Here is a 19264-nt window from a genome sequence, read left to right as displayed (position 1 = left end):
CATAAGAAAAAACAAGTTTGGTTTACCGATCGCCTAAGCTAGCCAGTACAAACCCCAAGAAACCGGGAACCTCCGTATATACGGATTTTCAAATCTATTAAGGAGAAACTGAGATCAACAACCTCATGGTAACGATGAATCTCTCTCTCTCTCTCTCTCTCTCTCTCTCTCTCTCTCTCTCTCTCTCTCTCTCTCTCTCTCTGCATTGTCCTCCTGTGTCTACGAAATTCGAGTTACACCGACAGCCTTCAAAACTCAAAGATTCGCAAGTGTTATTAGGCCTAATGGCAGATGCTCTACCGCAAGATAACCGCTGATGATTAAGTGATTAAAATGATCGGCCGTTATCGTTTACAAAAGAACTTGATCAAGCAATTTTCCTTCGTTGAGCGAGCATAATGGTTCAGCAGATTCCTCCTGCGTGCGTGAGGTTGGTCTCTCTCTCTCTCTCTCTCTCTCACACACTCTCACACTCTCTCTCTCTCTCTTCCACAACACACACACAAGCACAAACACTGTAAGGAATCATTCTTTGTGTGTGTGTGAGAGAGAGAGAAGAGGAGAGAGAGAGAGAGAGAGAGAGAGAGAGTTAACCAAGGCATATCGTATGTCACAGTAAAAGGATTTTATCAAGTCAAAATTACAAGAACGTGGGAAACAGTTTTCAAAAAAACGACTCTTATTTTTTTCATATTTTATTTATATGCTTCGCTCGCCACTTTTCATATATAATGATAAAACATGCTTATGTACGAGGATATTAAATTTAGCAGCCTGGCGCTAGGCCCATACTAGTCAGGATAATCCTGCGAAAGTTGCATCCTTACGCGAATAACTGAATGACTCAATCGAGCAAACCACCCCATGTTGAGAGTGTAACTGCATTAACAGCTAGCAGTGACCAAGTGGGCCAGTTCGTCGGAATCTTGCTTTTACGGGATGACCTTTACGAGCCAGCTTTCGTTCCAAGAGACGAAGTCTACAAAATGCAAATAAGCAGCTCGTAGAGCTGAGGCCTAGTACAACGCACCCTTTGGAAGACAAGGAAGATAATATAATCTGGATTGTAGTAATGTTTGTACGTGTGTGCGTGTATGTATGTATGTATGTATGTATGTGTAGAGCGAGAGAGTGAGTGAGAGAGAAAGCAGACATCTGGCCCGTGATGATAAGCGTGTGAATTACACTTTTTCAAGTGTGTTAGTCTAACAGCATTATTACGCTACAACCGTATTCCTGTGACGACTAGGGATGTAATGTTTCAAAGCTTGCATCTTCTTATATCTCGCGAATCACCCGTAATTTCACCCCCGCAATGCTCAGTTTCCTTCCATTACGAATAATATTTCTGGGAAGCGTCATTTTCTGCCGGGTAATATTCAGAATATTCCCATCTTCCCTGCACTTCGTATCCAGTACTTTTGTTGATAAGAAGGGAGCGTATTATATAAGTTTTTTTATTATTATTTTTTTACTGTTCCTGCAACAGTACGAGGTAATTGCGTATGAGTCTCAGACTGATATCGAGTGGAAATTAGATGTTTTCAATACTTACTTTCACTCGTGATTCATCAGAGTGCTTTCTTGACAAAAGGATTTACGTAACATGAAATTCCCTGTCATGAATGCATTGTAATATTTATAAATACTTGACAAAACTGTTTTACAGTGAATAGCCTGAGTCTATACCATAATTTTCTTACTTATCTAAACAAATAAAATCCAAAATGATGAATTTCAAACTGGTTAAATGAAATTCGTAAAACACACTGTAACCATTCGTGACCGGAAGACAGTCATATTGGGTGACATTGCGGAATTAAGTAGCTACTGGTACTCTGTCAAAATATTCCACTTTCTTGGATAAGAACATTCCGAATACTTTCTTTACATATTTCGTTAGTTTTCGCGAATCATTACATTAATTTTTATATACCATATATATATATATATATATATATATATATATATATATATATATATATATATATATATATATATATATATATGTATATATATACATATATATATATATATATATATTTTTATTCTTATTGAAGACTATGAAGAACAATTATGTTCTTTAAAGGTAAATATAAATATAAGATAACCCCCTTTCTTGTGTATTTAATTTTCGTACATTATTAAAAATACACGCAAAGTCATTAGTATATTACTAACATTATACCAAGATTTAATACAGGATAAAAGTGTCTTATTTTATCCTCCTCCTCATTATTATTATTATTATTATTATTATTATTATTATTATTGCAGGATTGAGAAGTCTCCAGCCACTCCGAGAAGCTGGAAGAATGTTATGGAAATATGGAATTGTGGAAGTTGCGAGCTCCAGAGTCAACCGCTTTGGTCTGTCCTTCAATCCGTTTGCTCTCTCAGAATGTGGAATTCTGCTCCTTCCTCTGCATTCCCCTGAAAGTATAACACACCTCTTTTTAGAAGGCGATGTATCACAGCCGTGGACGGAGGAAACCTTTAAATTACTTCATCTATGCTTCCAAAAAATTGGCCTAAATTCAGAGGTCCATGCCAGCCCTCATATTCACTTCCAATTTGCCATCCATACTTAGGGAACGTTGTTCTGAGCAAGGGCCCGTGCTGGCATAAAGCCATCTTAACCTTGACGATTGGAACAAAAAAATATATAGGCCTAGTGGGTCATCTTAAGGGTTGAACAAATTTATAGGCCTAGTGGGTCATGTTGAACAAAGATTTTGCCGGGAAACTTAGATAAGGGAAGAAGACAAGATTGTTGATTTGAATATTGGTTGGAAATTATGGAAGTAGCTTGTTTTTTTTATATATATAATTCAGGCACTTCAACCGAGAAAGATCCTCATCAAATTGAATTTAAAAACACAAAAGTTTTACGACGAAAATGTACAATCTGTCAAAATAACAAACATTGCTGCTGTTGTTAAATCAAGTTGGCCATATACCAGCACAAGTTTTTGGTCCTTAAGTATTAAGCTGGAGGACAACCGAAATGTGACGAATTCGATTTAATTAAGGTTCACCAAGAGCAAAAAACCTGAAGGAAGAACTTACCCATCTAATAACCAGGAAATTTGAAAAAAAATAATCACATTAATTTTGTGCAAAAATAAGTAATAGACATCTTACGGTATATTGTCGTGACGTAGTTTAGGAAATTACATCTGAGACTAAGTATATAATGCTTGTTCGGAGATGCAATATACATAGAAAGATAGGCACACCCTCCTAACACATTCCTTGGAAAAAAAAAACAACGGAAGCCCTGTTACATAAAGATTTAAAAGTAAATCTCCATTATGCAAGTACTTTTCAGAATCTGAACTCAGTCACCCGCTGGCTTTGCCTCAATAATTGCTTGTTGTCAGTTTTGTTTCTACCAACGGAAATACCTGGAGGACAGCGTATACTGAGAGCTGTCATTTTCTTTGTACTTGTGGCTGTGATTCCTGTGGAGCGTTTGAGAGACGATGAATTGTGTTTGTTACTAATATGGCAACCCGTTATAGTTCGTTTTATATGGAATACTAACGGAGAGGCGATTCTGCACATCGGCGACATAGCTAAGTCTTAATTTACGTGTTTGGTATTCTGGTTTAGTTAGTTGTTATAGAGTGTTGTGATGGTGTTCATAGCCTTCACCTCATTCCTGAACCGCAGTTGTTCACCGGAAATTGAGTGAGATATTAGAGAAATCAAATAAATGCCGCGATATTTCAGTAATTTTCTTTTGTTGATGTTGAGAAAACCTCGAACCGGAAAGTGGATGATGGGTACCCTAGGTGGTAAGGGTGTTTGGTGTGACATTTCTCTAGGCCGACAATTATGACTTTGTTGAGCCACTGATATTGCAGGTTTATGCTATCACAGTTATGACCAAAATTCTAATAGGAAAAGTCTTAAACAATTACTCTCTCGTTAAACTTGGATAAATGGCCAAGACTGGATTATTTCCTGCCAAGACGCCTCGGCTTTGCGATCCGGACTTTATAAGGAACTGTAAGTAATCAAATAGCCCGTCGTCGTTAGATAAAGCTAGCCTTACACTATCGCACCTTTCATTCAAGGCAGATATCGGCATGGCGCTTTATATTACTACGGGATTACCTTGGAACAAGGAGCCCGTGACGACATGGCTAATAAATCGAGCAACAAAGACTTTGTCACAAGTACCAAGTTGAAGTTTGGCAACTTGCCGATAATATTACCTAATATCGCCTACTGCAGCTTGTAACACTGAATACGGTCATTTTCAAATGTCTCTTAGATGTTCCTATAGGTGCATTATTCAAACTGACGAATTGTCGTTAAAATTTAGGTACGACAGTTCTCGAACTTGGGCATGATAAAAAAAAAATCGATTTGGTTTGGTGGAAAACAATGGTAATGCAGTGTCAGTTTAAGTATTTTCAGTAACCTGATACAAATGAAGATTTTGAGAGAACTCTACTTTGCGGGGGGAATGGGGTTGTCAGCAAGATTAGGGTTTCGATGAAAGTAACAATTTTTTGAGTAAACGTGGAATAAGTACAAAACTCCAAATGGTCACACTAAGTTGTCTTAATTTCAGGGTAACGCCAGAAAACCTGAGTTAATTAAATTGAATTTCAAAGACCCTTTATAACATAAGGTTATATAGAGCATCCTGAACTGTGAAACGTTGTTATGCAAAGCAGTTCTAGCAAGCTTGGCTGTGAACTTTGTAACTTGTCAGTTTAACTGAATATGTAATGAAAAGTTTTGCTGTAATGCAAAATTTGAAGGCCTTAGTGGGCTCCTCAAGTTTGACGGAATTCAAAGGTAATTTGACCCCGTGGTTCTTGGTGTTTAGGCCCAGTTGCAGAGGTATTTCACAATGGGCCAGTTGTAGGAGTTCGGGTCATTTCGGCCGTAAACACGTTTACGTGAAAAATGGGCACCGTGTATAGTACCAGCCCCTTGGGGATGTACGTAAAACAAAATAATGACAGTAAATACCATAAAAATAATGGTAAAAACCATAAACATAATGTCTTATGTTGTTTTTTTATGTTACGGCCGAAACGACCAGGACCGATTGTAAGTTGAGGTGTTTTGATGTATGTAAATTCAACTGACTTCCCATCTCTTTATTTCTCTTGACCATTTTTGTTAAAAAGGTTTGAAAGTGTGGAAATTGAGCTCCTTTGCTTTATCAGTGTATTGTTTATAAGTAAATAGCATGTTTGAAAATGTCTTCGTGGTGCTGGCAAAGTTTGCTTCTAAGTAACATTTTAACTTGGTACTTTGTGTTATCTTCGTATACTAACCTAGCAACCCCAGATATATGGAGCAGAGCTTACTGCCCCTGCATGGATTATAATTCGGTTATCTCACCAGATTCTACTCCATTTTTGATAGTTGAAGGCACGCCAACAAGCAGGGGTTTGTGATATTAAAACATTACAAGGTTTGGACGAATAGCAAGACAAGACTGTGCTGTTAGCACTACGGTAAATGAAGAACACGCATATTTTATCCTCGTGTGATGCATTAGTCGGTGATTTTATTAATTTTTTTACAGTAACTTCCGAATAAACACGTAAACCTCCATTCTTCCTCCACTTCTGGTTCAATGCTAGTTATTTCCAAATACCGCCATAACCTTTTTCTAGCCCCTTTGCTCCCCCCAACTACATTCTTCCGTAAACCCGTATACTCCTTATTTTCCGTTTCAACTTTCAAAGGTATCTAAAATGATAGAGTAAAAATATAGTAAAAAAAAATTACTTGAGCAATGAAAACATAGGATGTATACCGAAACTATCTGAAATTTCTACCAAAGGGAAAGGAGTCTTTTCATGTTGTCATGTAGTATGAGACATAGGCTTTCGTAAGCTAGTACAAAATTTTTGGGGCTTTGACATAATTGTTCAACCAGTAATTATCTTATTGCCCGTCTAAAATACCGAAAATTTTCACGTTAAGTATTCAATTTTGGTTTTGATAATGTCCGTGGAAACTTGAGAAATATTCTAAATTGAATTGAATTTTCCCATATTGTATGCTAGTACAAAATTGGCTGGCTTTGGCCTATAATGTTTCAGCTAGTAATTATCTCATTGCCCATATAAAATATTGTATATTTACACGTGAAGTATTTAATTTTGATTAGATCATTGACTTGGGGAAACATGAGAAATGCTTTAGTGGAATTATTAATTAAATTCCCGTGCATTATTGGAACCTAAGCGTCACCCTCTCCCAAGTTGCGCCTCGTGAACCGGTCGGCGTCACGGCCAATTCTAATTCAACATCACAGCCATTCATTTGAATTTTACGAGTAAATTTGGTGAGTACAATGCATAAATGGTTGTATATCAAAGAATATTTAGTGGTGTGTTTTGAAAATAAGGTTTTATGACTTGCGAATGAAATAATGACCGTTAGTTAGGAACCGGCTCAAGACTGGACTCAAAATTTACCATACCGATATGGCCGTCGAGTATTTATTATTTATTTTGCATTTTTTCTTAAAGCAAAGTTCCTGTCTCCAATTCAAACTAACTTAATGATGCTTAAACCTAAACAGTTGGTTGAAATAATGACCGGCTATGTTGAATGTCGATTCAAAGCTAGGCTATTAACCCAAGTTAAAATTGCTCTTATTTATACTGAAATTTGTCGGATATAACTTGTTTCAATTTAGATACATAAATTTGAGGCGTTTTGCAAGATTCAGTCAGACCAGAAGAGTAATCTGGTCCCATTTCAAAATTCACTGTAGGCTAATAGGCCTAGTGTTAGGGAGGAGGCCCGGCGGCTCATGGTTAGCCACCTTAGGCCTATTGGTCAGTAGGCTTAAGGTATACGATGTCCTTTGTAAAGTGTGATCAAAGACGTTCCTTCTGCTAGACTAACCGATGCCTAGGCCTACCCAGTAGCATTCTAATTGATTTAGTCACGTACATAGGCCTAAGTGTTTATGCACACTTGGACCAGGTTTCTTTATATGTTAACAAACTGTCAATTTGTTTTTATTTTGTCCGTTCTAAATTTAACAAACTTAAGTTTTTGTTTTTCCAGCAAAAAAAAAAAATAGAACAAGAATTGAGATGAGTTAAAACATTATTTTTGAACTTGGAAGCATTCTAGCCTAACTCTCTCTTCTGAATCTCTTCATTCAGACCTAAATCTTTTAATTCAGACCAAACGGGACTGAATCTTAGGCAGAGCCAGCCAAAATCAGTGACTGGCTACTTTGAATCACAGCTTAGGCTAATATACATTAAAATGTGCATTTCCTGACCAATATCCTTGGAATATAAATTAATCTTTTAGTACAGAAACAAAAATTACTTTTGATAGTTGAATAAGTGCAATCAAACCAGGAAAGTGCGCTGTCACTCTTCCAAAGTGCAGTGTAGGCTAATAGGCTTAGTGTATGTTGGGGCCAGGGAGGGGGTTTCTTGGTTATGTTGTTGAATGCTAAGTTTCACCAGTACTCTTAAGGTAAATGATATCCTGTGGTCGTGATGGTTAACCACTATTGACAAAAGACTAGACTTAGAAACATGAAGATTTTGATAAAAGAAGTTCCTTCTGCTAGATTAACCGATGCCTAGACCTACCTGGTCTAGCGGTCTTCATGAATTATCCCTGAGTACATATCCCTAAGTGTTTAAGCGCTCAAGGAATTTTTTTTGGCGGAGGCGGGGGTGGGCTAACAAACTTTCAATACTTCTCTTTAGGTGCCCTCAAAATTTAACAAATCAAGGTGTTTTGGATTTCCGAAAAAAAAAAATAAGGTTGAGGATTGCCTAGGTAAAAAAAAAAATACAAAACAGAAGGAATATTCCAACTGGGATGTATCTGAGTGGTATTGATGTATAAATTTGCAAATAATAATGGAACCTTGCCAGTAGACTATATTGAAAATTAGAGGACGTAAGGTTGGAGGTTTAATGAAATGGTGTGTCTTGTGTGTGCACAGCAGCAGTCAAGCCAAATACACTCAGGAACGCGCTATGATGTATGTGGGTTTCACAAGTCAGCGTCCAGTCAAAGAGCTTCAGCTCATAAGGTGCATTTCATCCACCTCAGCTCTTGTATTACCCAAGTGGTGGGGTCACTAGGGGTCAGTAATCTGAAGGTGTTGGTATGAGAGAGATTGAACCCATCTCACTCAGGCTCAAGGCCCTAATAGTCTTCATCCCTATGCCAGATTGTATAGGGTAGGTTGCAGGAGTCATTGGTTCCTTTCTCACAAATCATTGTACCTCACATGATGCACTGTAAGCCCACTTCCTTTGTTCCATCTTGCTGTAAAATTTCTCTTAGCTATTCTTAGTGCAACTGTGGGGTTTTCTCCCAATTTCACCTTTAGACCTCTGTACTTCATTTATTTTCTATACAGGTATTTTCTTATCTTGTAGTCTAACCATTCCAACTCTGTCCTTTCACTGAACAGCACTTACAATTTTAGCTTAAATATGAATCCAGTCTATCCGTTTGTTAGTGTGCTTTAATGTAGCCCAGTCCTACATCTATTAGATCTTTGCATGAAAGATCCAGCTTTAAGCAATGACTGTCATTTCAAGCAGTTGCAAGATATTAAATGTAATCTTTGCATACAGATATTTAGGATTAGTGGCAGAATAATATGGCCAGGATGAAGCTCAATATGTAGGAAACACTGCATAGTTTGTGAAAAGAGCATACAATAATTCTTAAATGTAAAGAAATTAGTAACACAAACTGATTTGGTCATTCAACAAAATACATTGGTGACCCACTTTTAGGTTGTGACTCGAGTGATAGGAACCACTGCCCTGGCCCTTTGTTCATGGCTTACACTGTACATGGTATGCAGTGATCTGTACAGGAAGCAGCAAAAAGCCTATTTTTATGGTAAAAAAAAGTGAGAACCAGGCTGATGAGGCTACTAATATATTTCACTGGGACAGGCGTTCATATTGGCCAGCTAGATGTGAGGTTTGGAAGGTTCCAGCAAAAGTTGTGTGCATTTCCATTATGAATATTGTAATCTACCCTTAGTAACAGGTCAGATCATCCATACCCTAAACTTATTCTCTCAGCTAATTACATGTAATGGCATGCAGTGAATTGAATGATAAGTTGAAAAAATACTAATTTTTTTTATCAAATAACAATAGGAATAGCTATTGGTCACTGCAGATGTGTTGTCTCGAGGATGTATAATGTAAGATTGCTTAAATTAGATGTTTCCATTGCACAAAGACTAGGATAAACTTGAATGGGCAACAGTATTGCAAGAGACCAAGATACAAATTATATAGGCCTCTCAAAATATTCCATATTGTTTTTTAAAGCAGGTCAATGATACGGGCAGTATATGCCCTTTTCTAGCACAGAGTCGAAGGAAATGAAATTTGTGAACAAGTAACAGTTGAATAGGGAGGGATAGAAGCCCTCAAATAAGTTTTGACAATGGTTTATTAGTGTCTTGACTACAGGAACTATTGTAATTTTTCTTGTGCTGGACAAAGGGAAACGTTCGATAGGCTACTTTGTTTTGACGGTAAGGAAGATCTTCAAAATTATGGTTTGTTGAGAAATAATTAGCATTTTGATTTATTTTTTCCAGGTAAATTACTGTCATATTAAAAGATTGTTAAAAGATTTTTTGAGTGTACTGTACTATTTTTTAAAGGGAATTAACATGTATGTGGCCTAGGTTTTGCAAAGAATTAATGCCTAAATGTTACTTTATTTTTGCAGATGAGCTGGATACACATGTTCAAGTTTTGAAATGTCAGTTTTAGCACTGTAAAAATGGTGAATGCAGATACAGGCATGAGTCATGTCTGTGAGATTTGTAAGGAATCGTTTTCACGAAAGGCAAAGTTATCTAATCACTTGAGATGTCATGTAATAGAACCAAAAGAGGAAGACATCGATGAAACCCTAGATGCAGTAGTTGACTCTGGCCTGAAAGCTGTGAAAAATGAAACTAGCTTTGAAGTTTTTGCAAGAAATAGGTCTGATGTGCAGAAATGTCGGTGTTCCTTTTGTGAGAAGACTTTTGCAAGAAGTGATCTTTTATGTCATCACATGGTATTATCTCATCCGGAGGAAGCACTGAAATGTAAGATTTGCAGTAAAGTATTTGTGACTCAGGCAAATTACAACATTCATAAATCGGAGCATTTAGCAAGAATAAATGGTGAGAAGGCACTTGAACGTCCATACACTGGTAGTGTGTCTCAATACATAAAGGTAGAAGGGAAGGAAGAAGTGAGTTCTTTACATTTTAAGTGTCACTTATGCACAAGGAGCTTCAGCTGTTATACAAATTTATGGAGTCATGCTTGGGTTCACACGGATGAAAAGCCTTACGTCTGCAGTGTTTGTGGAAGAGGGTTTGGACGTCTATATAGATTAAGATATCACATGGCCTTCCACACCAACAGTAAGCCATATGAATGTGAAGAATGTGGAAAGGGGTTCAAACTGGATGTGTTTCTCAAAACCCATCAGAAAGCCGTTCATGGAGTTGCAGCGACTCGGAGAAGTGAAAGATGGTCCAGATCTTTTGTGCTTCACAGTAAAAGTATAAGCGAAGTCAAGTCATCAGATTTTGAGAGTAAATCTAAAAACTGTAAGATTAAAAAGATGACTCTCATCAGTAAGATATTTAAACCAATGGCAACCAGAATGGTAATAGAGGCAAAGCAAGTTTGTGAAGTTTCGAAGAAGAACCCTAAAAAGCTGGATCATTTGAAAACTTTAAAAAATCAGAGGTGTGCACTGCCAAAATCTGTAGTAACAGTTTCCAGAAGTGTAAAAGCCATTGCCTCAAGACATATTAGTAAAAAAGCATCTCTCAGCATGACAAGTAACTCTGGAGTAATTGAAAGAGGAGTTAAAGTGAGAAACAAGGGCTTTAAAAGTCATTGTGTAGACAACAACTTTGCTTGTACAGAGGATTTTGAACTGGATAGTGAGGCTGTAGATCTTAAGAACTTTGTGGCTACTAAAACTGGAGAAATAGCAAGTAAAACACTTTTCGGAATTGAAAAAGTGAAGCGCTTACATTTCAGAGTTGCAGAGGAAAATATAAAACTGATAATAAACAACGAGTCCAGTGTTGAAGAATCAGAGAAGGTACGGGGAGAAAAAAATGCTTCTCGTCGTAGGAGAATTTCAGAGAAGTCTGATTTCACAAAAGGAACTTTAGTGAAAGATTCAAAGATGCCAATGCATATTCAAATGCAGCCAAACACAGAAAATTTAAGAGGAAAGTGTATGGCCACAAAGCAATCCATTGTTGGAAAAAATATGCAAACAGATTATGGACATAGGGAAATGAAGAACCAAGTACCTAAAAACAAAAAAGATAGTTGTAGGCCGAGTAAGTTTGAAGCATTGTTTGTATGCAAGGTATGTAAGAAAAGTTACAGGCACAAGACATCATTAAACAGACATTTTAAGAAGTCATCACATGCCCAATCTAATAACTTGAAGATCCTTTTCCCAAAGGGTGACTTACAGAAGTTAAATCTTCCAGACTCAAGAGACATTGGTAATTTAAAAAAGAAAAGGGATGAAAAGGTTTTGCAAGATCTTTTACCTAAAGTAAGAAACAATGGCACCAAGACCATAGTAGATATGAATTCGAAGATAGTGCATAAACATCATGAACAAAGGGAAGTTTTGGATTATGGTTCAATTAGTGGAGTGGTTTTACAAACCCCAGATGATGAGGGAAAACCACTCAACCTGAGTCTGAAAAGACCAGACATCTTTAGGAAGAGTTTACCAGGTAAGACCAAACAGCATGTGAAAGCTGGGAATGGAGGGCAGAAAATAGGGAATAAAAAAGTTTCTTTCCATCCTGATTTGCTGCAAAACAAGAAACATCAAGAAAACAATGAGACTGTTTCTTCAAATCAGATTGGGAAAAGTTCCAGGTTTTCTGTTGGGCATGCCAGGACTTACAACCAAAGAGTAATGGAAGCACATTACTCAAGTAAGCCCAATGAAAGTGAAAGTGTGAGTAGAAGTAATTTGAAGATTCATGTGGATGACACTGGAAAGGATGCTAGTTTAAATATGAAAGGGAAGCAAACTTCAGTAGATATTTCAAAAGCTACATCATCTAAGTTTGTTTCTGAAGGCTTAAGCAGCTACAGTGAAGAGATACAAAGAGCTAGAAGTAAGACTCTTAGTTGTGCATCAGAGGCATTTAAGGGAATAGATTTGACCAAGAACATGAATGATAAAGTCGCTAATTCATGCTTTCAGGAATGTGATAATTCCAAGTTGGGTAGACCAGATTATGCTATGCAAGTTCCTGTGCATTCTAAAGTGCAGACCTCTTCTCCGAATGAGACTGCTAAACACAGTGTGCAGGAGTTACATTCCACCGAATTTCAGTGTCAGAGATGTCTAAGGAAGTTTAAACGTGCTTATTCATTAAAGCGCCACTGCATGAAGCAGGTGTGTACAGGTGGTAGAAAAAGATTTGACAGTGAAGGTGGTAACTTCAAATACAGTTCTAAAAAAAGATTACCATTGCCACCACAGGAACTACTGAAAGGTGATCAGGCCTTGATTACTCGAGGCCAGCAGATATTAAAGGCTGACAGAGTACTGAAACCTAAGAGTTATAAGCATGAGATTAGCAGTATGGGCAATGAAGCATCCTCTGAGATGGAGCAGTTGAAGAAAATTCACTCAAGACTACTTATGGAATCATGCAAAAATTCTTTGCCAAGGCAGTATAACAATATCAAGCTAGGAGCAAAAGAGGTTGCAGATAGACAAAATACTGAAGGACAAAACCCACCATCTGTTAAAAACTTGCCTGCAAAACCATACAAGTGTTACAGATGTGATAAGCGCTATGCAACCTTCTATTTTTTTGAAAAGCACGTAAACAGAAATTCTTGTTCAAGTTATAAATGCCTCTTTTGTCAAAAGAGGTTCAAGGATAGAAGTATTTGGGAACATCACATGGAAGTAGAAAAAGCTGTAATTCAGAATAAAAGTCTTTCTTGTGCAGGATGCAAGACTGTCTTTTGTAGACCATCTGATCTTGCCAGACACATGATGCGAAACACTTGTCCACGGTGTAGTGTTGAATGCTTTTGCAGTTACTTCCTTGACTTGCATGAGGAGTCAGGCAAGTGTAATACTGGTTTGCCAGGCGATGCAGGAGGGAAATGTGGATGTCCTTCAGGTAGTGGTGGCTGCCAGATATGCTACAGTAGGAATGATGATCCCAAGGAGGAAACCACCTTTCACCTTGATTATCCATATGGTAATTTAATCATAGATGATGCAAGTGAATCAAGTGATGCATTTAATAGAGAGGCTAATATTGCATTGAGAAAAACAGTACCGTCCACGTTCCAGTATGGTTTCGCAAGTAATTGTGAAAACTCGGTAACTGAAGGAGAAAGAGAGGATAGTACGAGAAACAATAATGAGAGTCAGAATGGTATTAGGGATGATTACAGCTGTAGTAATGGTAAATTTATTGTGAATTACACAGGTGCTGGAGGGGGAGCAGATGCATTTCAGGGTGACAACAGCAGGAATGGACTTATGTATGGGTATGGCTATTTTGAACCTAGTGCAGTGACATTACAGGATAACACACACACAGCTGGTGCGTCTGATATTGATTGCCTTATGCCTCAATTAACTAATCAACACAGTTTGAGTTATTATTCACAATTGCTGAATTATCACTGCCATAATTACTCATCTCAGCTTCAAGGACAGTCAGCAGAAAAAGCCAAACATTTTATAGACAAGGGTGGAAAACAAACAAATGGAGATGGTAAATTGCTTTTCTCACCTGAATATTTTGGCACAAATGTTGTGTCCCAGGAAGCAATCAAACACTTTCATAACTCAGAGCAGCAGAACTCAAGTATGGCAACAAATGCATTTGAAAATGCACCTAATGCAAGCAGCCAATTCAGGGTTTTGGAGAGCATAGATTGGGAAGGTCACTGCTCAACTGAAAATCCATATTGTTTGCCTGTTCCAGTTCATAATGCTGTAGTCTATGACATCGAAGGGTACAGGGTTGACGGAGATGGAGGAACTCCTAACTATGAGAGTTTTGGACCAGTGAATGTGTCTCTTGCAGATAACAGCTCAAATGCCAATCCAAACCTGTGCGAGAATCATCACTATCCCTCTCATAGCACCTCTTTACTTTCCCAGTAGGTGATGTGATGGATAATTTGAATTATAAAGGTATGGTTGGAGTGTATCATAGTGTACTCAAGTACATGTGGTTACAGTTCTCTGAAATGCCTGGTGTCATTTGTATGGGGAAGCCATTGAATTGAAAGTAGTCTTAACTTTGGAATTTAAAATTCCAGTCCAAATGTGCAAATTATCAAATCTTTCTGTTAATTTTATGTACTACCATCAAGAAGGACTAAATATTTTAAGTGTACCAAGTGCAAGGTTTTTATTTTTGCAGAGACAAATACTGCATCAAATTTGTGGTAGTCATAGTTTGAGGTACAGGGCTACAGCCCGTAATTTATTACCCTTGTTAATTGAAAGGTAAAATTTCATTCATTAGTACAGTATTCTGATTTTCTGGCTGAGCTATAGGTTTTTGTATTATTTGATCCATTTTCCCATGAAATTTGCCTTTTTTTTTTTTTTTACATACAAATACTCAAAGTTTGTCTTGCATTTGAATGAAAGGCTAGCTGGATTTTCATCATTGTTTTATTGAAAACTGTTTAATATACATTTAAGTTTTATTTTTTAGTATTGTATTGCATTTAGGATATGCCTGTTTTCTTTTATGAATTTTTATGGTTTTTATTTTATTTTAGTTCAGTTTAGCATTGCTTTCATATGCATTACAATAACTGGAATTCGATGGCATTATAGTCTAAGTTCTCATAGGAAATCTGGATTTTCAAATGTGCTTCTTATAGTACAGTAACTACATTCCTATATTACTGTTGAATTTATTGGCCTACTGTACTGTATTGTATTTTGCTAACGGAGAAAAATGAGACGCTAAAGTATTTTTTGTACTGTTGGTGTAAATTAAGCTGTACCTATTGTTCGTTATTTTTTTAGTGCTGATGATTGATGTATCAGTAGACAAGATGAAGCAGGTCATTTAGTAGTTTGTCATTTTGATAACCTATGTGGGAATGAAATTGTCTCATTAAATGTTATAGCCACCCCTCCTCTTTTGTTGTTGAAAAAAAAATTCCTTTAAATATTACTGAAGTAAATATTTAAATACTGTATTGAAAATGTCTTTGTAGCTTTGACATCAAGAAAGGTAGGAGAGTTTGACATTTAATGTTTTGTAAGGCTGGAGTGTCAAGTTTTGTTGCTACGCATTTTTAGGTGTGCAAATTTGGTAAACTTGATACTATGATACCTTGCACAGGTAACATTTTTTGTCTAAGAGTAGCAGTAACCTTTTATGGCCTTCACAGATTTTGTTAAAATATAAAAGTTATACTCAATTGTCTTCATTTAGCCATTTTTAGAGGAACCATATATTTTGAGAGGATTGCTTCATTGTATAAGGAAGGTTTTCTCATAGCTAAAACCATTAGGGTGGATAGGTTATGTAAGGAAAGGATAGGTATTTCTGCAGCCTACTTAAAGGGGGTTGAAAATCCATGGCTTGAGGAGACTACAGTGTATGAAAGGAAATGCCTTATTTTAGTTATCCAAGAGGGTTTTTTATCTCTTTAAGATTTTATATTTTGGTTCACATTTTACGGGAATGACGATCTATACTTTGTCGGAATTGAGAATATTGCAATGGAATGTAGGACATCAGGCATTCCATTACAATATCCTCAACTTCAACTGAAAGCATAGATCAAGTCTTTCCTGTAAAATGTGAACCAAAACATAAAATCATAGGGAAAAAAAAAATTTGAAACCTCTTCGACAACTAAAATAAGGCATTTCCTTTTATAAACTGAAAAAATAGTTGTCTCCTCAGGCCATGAATTTACAACCCACTTTCAGCAGGCTGCAGAAATACTTATCCTTTCCTTACATAACCTATCCACCCTAATGGTTTTAGCCATGAGAAAACCTTTCTTATACAATGAATTAAACATTTTATAAGTAATCCTCTCAAAATATATGGTTCCCCTAAACTTCAAAGGATCAGTGTAAAAGATCAATTGCACCACTTCAAACACTGATGAAGAAAAACATATGAAAACAGTACTCTGCTAAATGAAGACTTTTTTTTTTTTTTTTTTTTTTTGAAGGCCATTAAAGCTTATTGCTACTCTTAGACAAAAAAAAATATATATTACCTGTGCAAGGTATTACTGTATCAAGTTTACCAGGTTAAAATTTGCACACTTAAAAATGCATAGCAACAAAACTTGATACACCACCCTTGCAAAACATTAAATGTCGGCCTTTCCTACCTTTCTTGATGTTATAAAGCTGTATTTCAAAACAATATTTGAACATTGACTTCAGTGATATTTAATGGAAATTCTTTTCAACAAAAGAAGAGGGGTAGTTATGACATTTAATAAGCCAATTACATTCCCACATAGGTTATCAAAATAACAAACTACTCAATGACCTACTTCATCTTGTGTACTGATACATCAATAGTCAACACTAAAAAAATAAAGTACAATACAGCTTAATTTACACTGAACAATACATTACCTTAAATAACACAATCTTGGGAGTAGGGTATTCTGATTCACAGCTGCAGGACGTCTTCCATGTGATCATCTCATTCATAATTTTTTGTTTGATGCCTACATTGTTACTGTACTGTATACTCAAGCACTGACCAATATGTCACATCTGTGGCAAGCAATCAGAATAATCAGGATATTCAGAGAATATCAAGGTTAAAGTTTTTGTTTTTAGTCAGATTTCAAATTGAGTTGGCATGTAGGAATACTATTATTTTCTTCAATTCTGATGGAATTCATTGTTATTAATTGAAAGGATTAACTCTTGTTTGGAAAGGTATTTTGTAATGTTTATATATACACAATCCATTGTGCAATGTACCTAAATAAGAATACTGTACATATAGAATATTGTTATAAAGAAATATTCACATAAGATTGATCCTTGTACTTTAAACAAGTTTTGAGTATTCTTAAAGGGAAAAAGTATATGTGTTGTACTTTGTGCAATATGGTCACCATTCTTTTGTAGGTGCATTTTTGGTGGATGGTGGTAGTGTTGATTCCTTTGTAATGTAGCATATATACTTGAGATTTCATTGTTTTTTTTCCAAGTCTGCAACTTCTCATTTGAAAGTAATTGTTGGTAACATATGAAATGGTATAACTTTATCACATACAATAATTAGCCTTTTCTTTTTGTCTCTCCACAAAAGATCATATTAGTGCTCCAGTAAGGATAATTGTTGACCATAACTAAATGTTTCTTTTATAGGAATAAATTTTTATAGATTAAATTCACTGATTTATATGTTGTGGTTTCAGTTTTCATCCTTGAGTTTACAAATCCTCATAATGCAGCATTTTTAGATTTGGTTTTGCATTTTTGGAGTTGGACATGAAATTAGTTTTCTGGCTGATTTTTTTTTTGCACTTCCTGAAATCCCATCTGATCTAGAGTATAATATATGCCCTTTCTAATATTTATACAGTTTTGGTGTAGAAAATAGACTATAGAGTACAGCGCAATTTGAAGTCCTGAGCACCTCTTGTGATCCCATCCATTATTGTATGTAAATCTTCACCAGGCCAATTTCCCCATGTTTCTTTTTGCTGTCATTACCACTTGCCATCAGTTTTACAGGCAAGAATATCATTGTAAAGTCAGTGGGAAAGTTCATAACTTCCAGTTTTTGTGAATAACTCGTGTGATTCAGTCCTAAAATGCCTGACAGTGCTTACATCTAAATACAGGTAGTCCGTGGGTTATGTTGGGGGTTTTGTTCCTACACCACGAGGTAAGCTGAAAAATGGTGTAACCCAAGACATCATCGAAAGTCGTAAGAAAACCTTACTTTTATTTGTTTGGGTGTCTTGAAAACTGTGTAATCTGCATTTTGATTGAACTTTTCATTAAAAATCCTCCAAATTTTGACCATTCTGTCATTTTGGAGCCATATTAAAGTTCAGTCTTCTGTCAGACTGGCGACATAAACCTGGAACATGCTCTGTAACCCGGGAAATGATTTTTGAATATATTTGAAGAGCAACGTAAGCAGAGTCCGACATGACATGCATGGCTGCCTGTATGCCTAATTTTCAATTAACTGTTAATGCTGTATAGTATTGGAAACAAATCCAATATAATTCCAAGTCCCATATGTATTTCAGGAGGGTTGTAGGGATGAAGTAGCTTTGTACCAATAGTAATATATGGTTCAAGATGATTTGGCTTGAAAAATATAGACAGAGTTGAGTATTTCCTTTACCAGAAATGTATAATAATAGTGAATGGGGAAGTGAGTAAGGAGCAGCAGTATTAATAGTGGAAAGGGTGGTAGGGAAGAAACTAGCAAAAGTTTGGAAGGAACTAGAAAGATTGCAAGACATCTAATGAAGGAGTAATTTATTAGCATTCAGAGGGAATATTTATGAAGCTTGTTAAACAATATAAGACCCACACTTCTCAGTACAGGACATGTAAACACCTACCAAGAAATGGAGATTTGGTAAGATGTGAATACCAAATTTTACCAGTCATGGCTCGAGTAATGGGACAAACAAGGGATATGGAGAGGGGTTTCCCAGAGACCTTTGAAAGGAGAGAGCAACAGAATGAAAATTCATAGACAGTGTACCATAAAAGCTTGGGTTAAGACTTTCAATGGCATTTATCTGGTGAGAATTCAAGCTTTAAGAGCTCAAATCTTAACTGGAGAAAACTTGGATCATGACAACACTGTAAATGGAAATTTTATAAAAACAATGTGGACTATGAGAAATTACCTCATAAACTGAGTCATCATGAGAGCTCTCTTAAGAGAGTGAACTGCAATCAGAAAGAAAGACATTATTTTGAGTTGGAATCAGAGTCTGCTGAATTTAGTGTTCAAAGGAATTGGACTCTTATCTGGAAGCAGTGATACAGATGTTCACCTCTTCCATTGTTAAATAATGTGTGTACAAAAAGGAAGGAGACTCTAAGCCAGGGAGTTGTTACATTTAATAGTTCTGTTTGGGTCGGAAATAAAACGAAAAGGGAGGAAACAATACCCAAAGATGTACTAGCTTAGGTTACTTTATTTTTCCTCGGGAAATCAGAAGAATTTGCAAAAGCAAGA

General features: G+C 36.4%; 1 protein-coding gene and 1 long non-coding RNA gene across 2 annotated transcripts in view; both read left to right on the top strand.

Moving 5' to 3' along the window:
- The window catches only part of LOC136828348 (uncharacterized), a 114908-nt gene extending 111181 nt beyond the window's left edge, over window positions 1-3727 (top strand). Inside the window, exon 3 of the long non-coding RNA XR_010850014.1 lies at window positions 2278-3727. This is a non-coding gene — a long non-coding RNA (uncharacterized lncRNA). The remainder of the gene's footprint in view (window positions 1-2277) is intronic.
- Window positions 3728-6075: 2348 nt separating this feature from the next.
- On the top strand, window positions 6076-16191 carry LOC136828202 (uncharacterized). The gene is made up of 2 exons (XM_067086077.1): window positions 6076-6325; window positions 9736-16191. The coding sequence occupies exon 2, from the start codon at window positions 9790-9792 to the stop codon at window positions 14197-14199; it is 4410 nt and encodes a 1469-aa protein (XP_066942178.1). The 5' UTR covers window positions 6076-6325; window positions 9736-9789; the 3' UTR covers window positions 14200-16191.
- Window positions 16192-19264: the final 3073 nt, after the last annotated feature.

Source organism: Macrobrachium rosenbergii, chromosome 1 (assembly GCF_040412425.1).
Source record: "Macrobrachium rosenbergii isolate ZJJX-2024 chromosome 1, ASM4041242v1, whole genome shotgun sequence".
Lineage (NCBI taxonomy): Eukaryota > Metazoa > Arthropoda > Malacostraca > Decapoda > Palaemonidae > Macrobrachium > Macrobrachium rosenbergii.
Note: the sequence above shows the minus strand (reverse complement) of the source record. Positions and strands in the feature narration are given on the sequence as shown.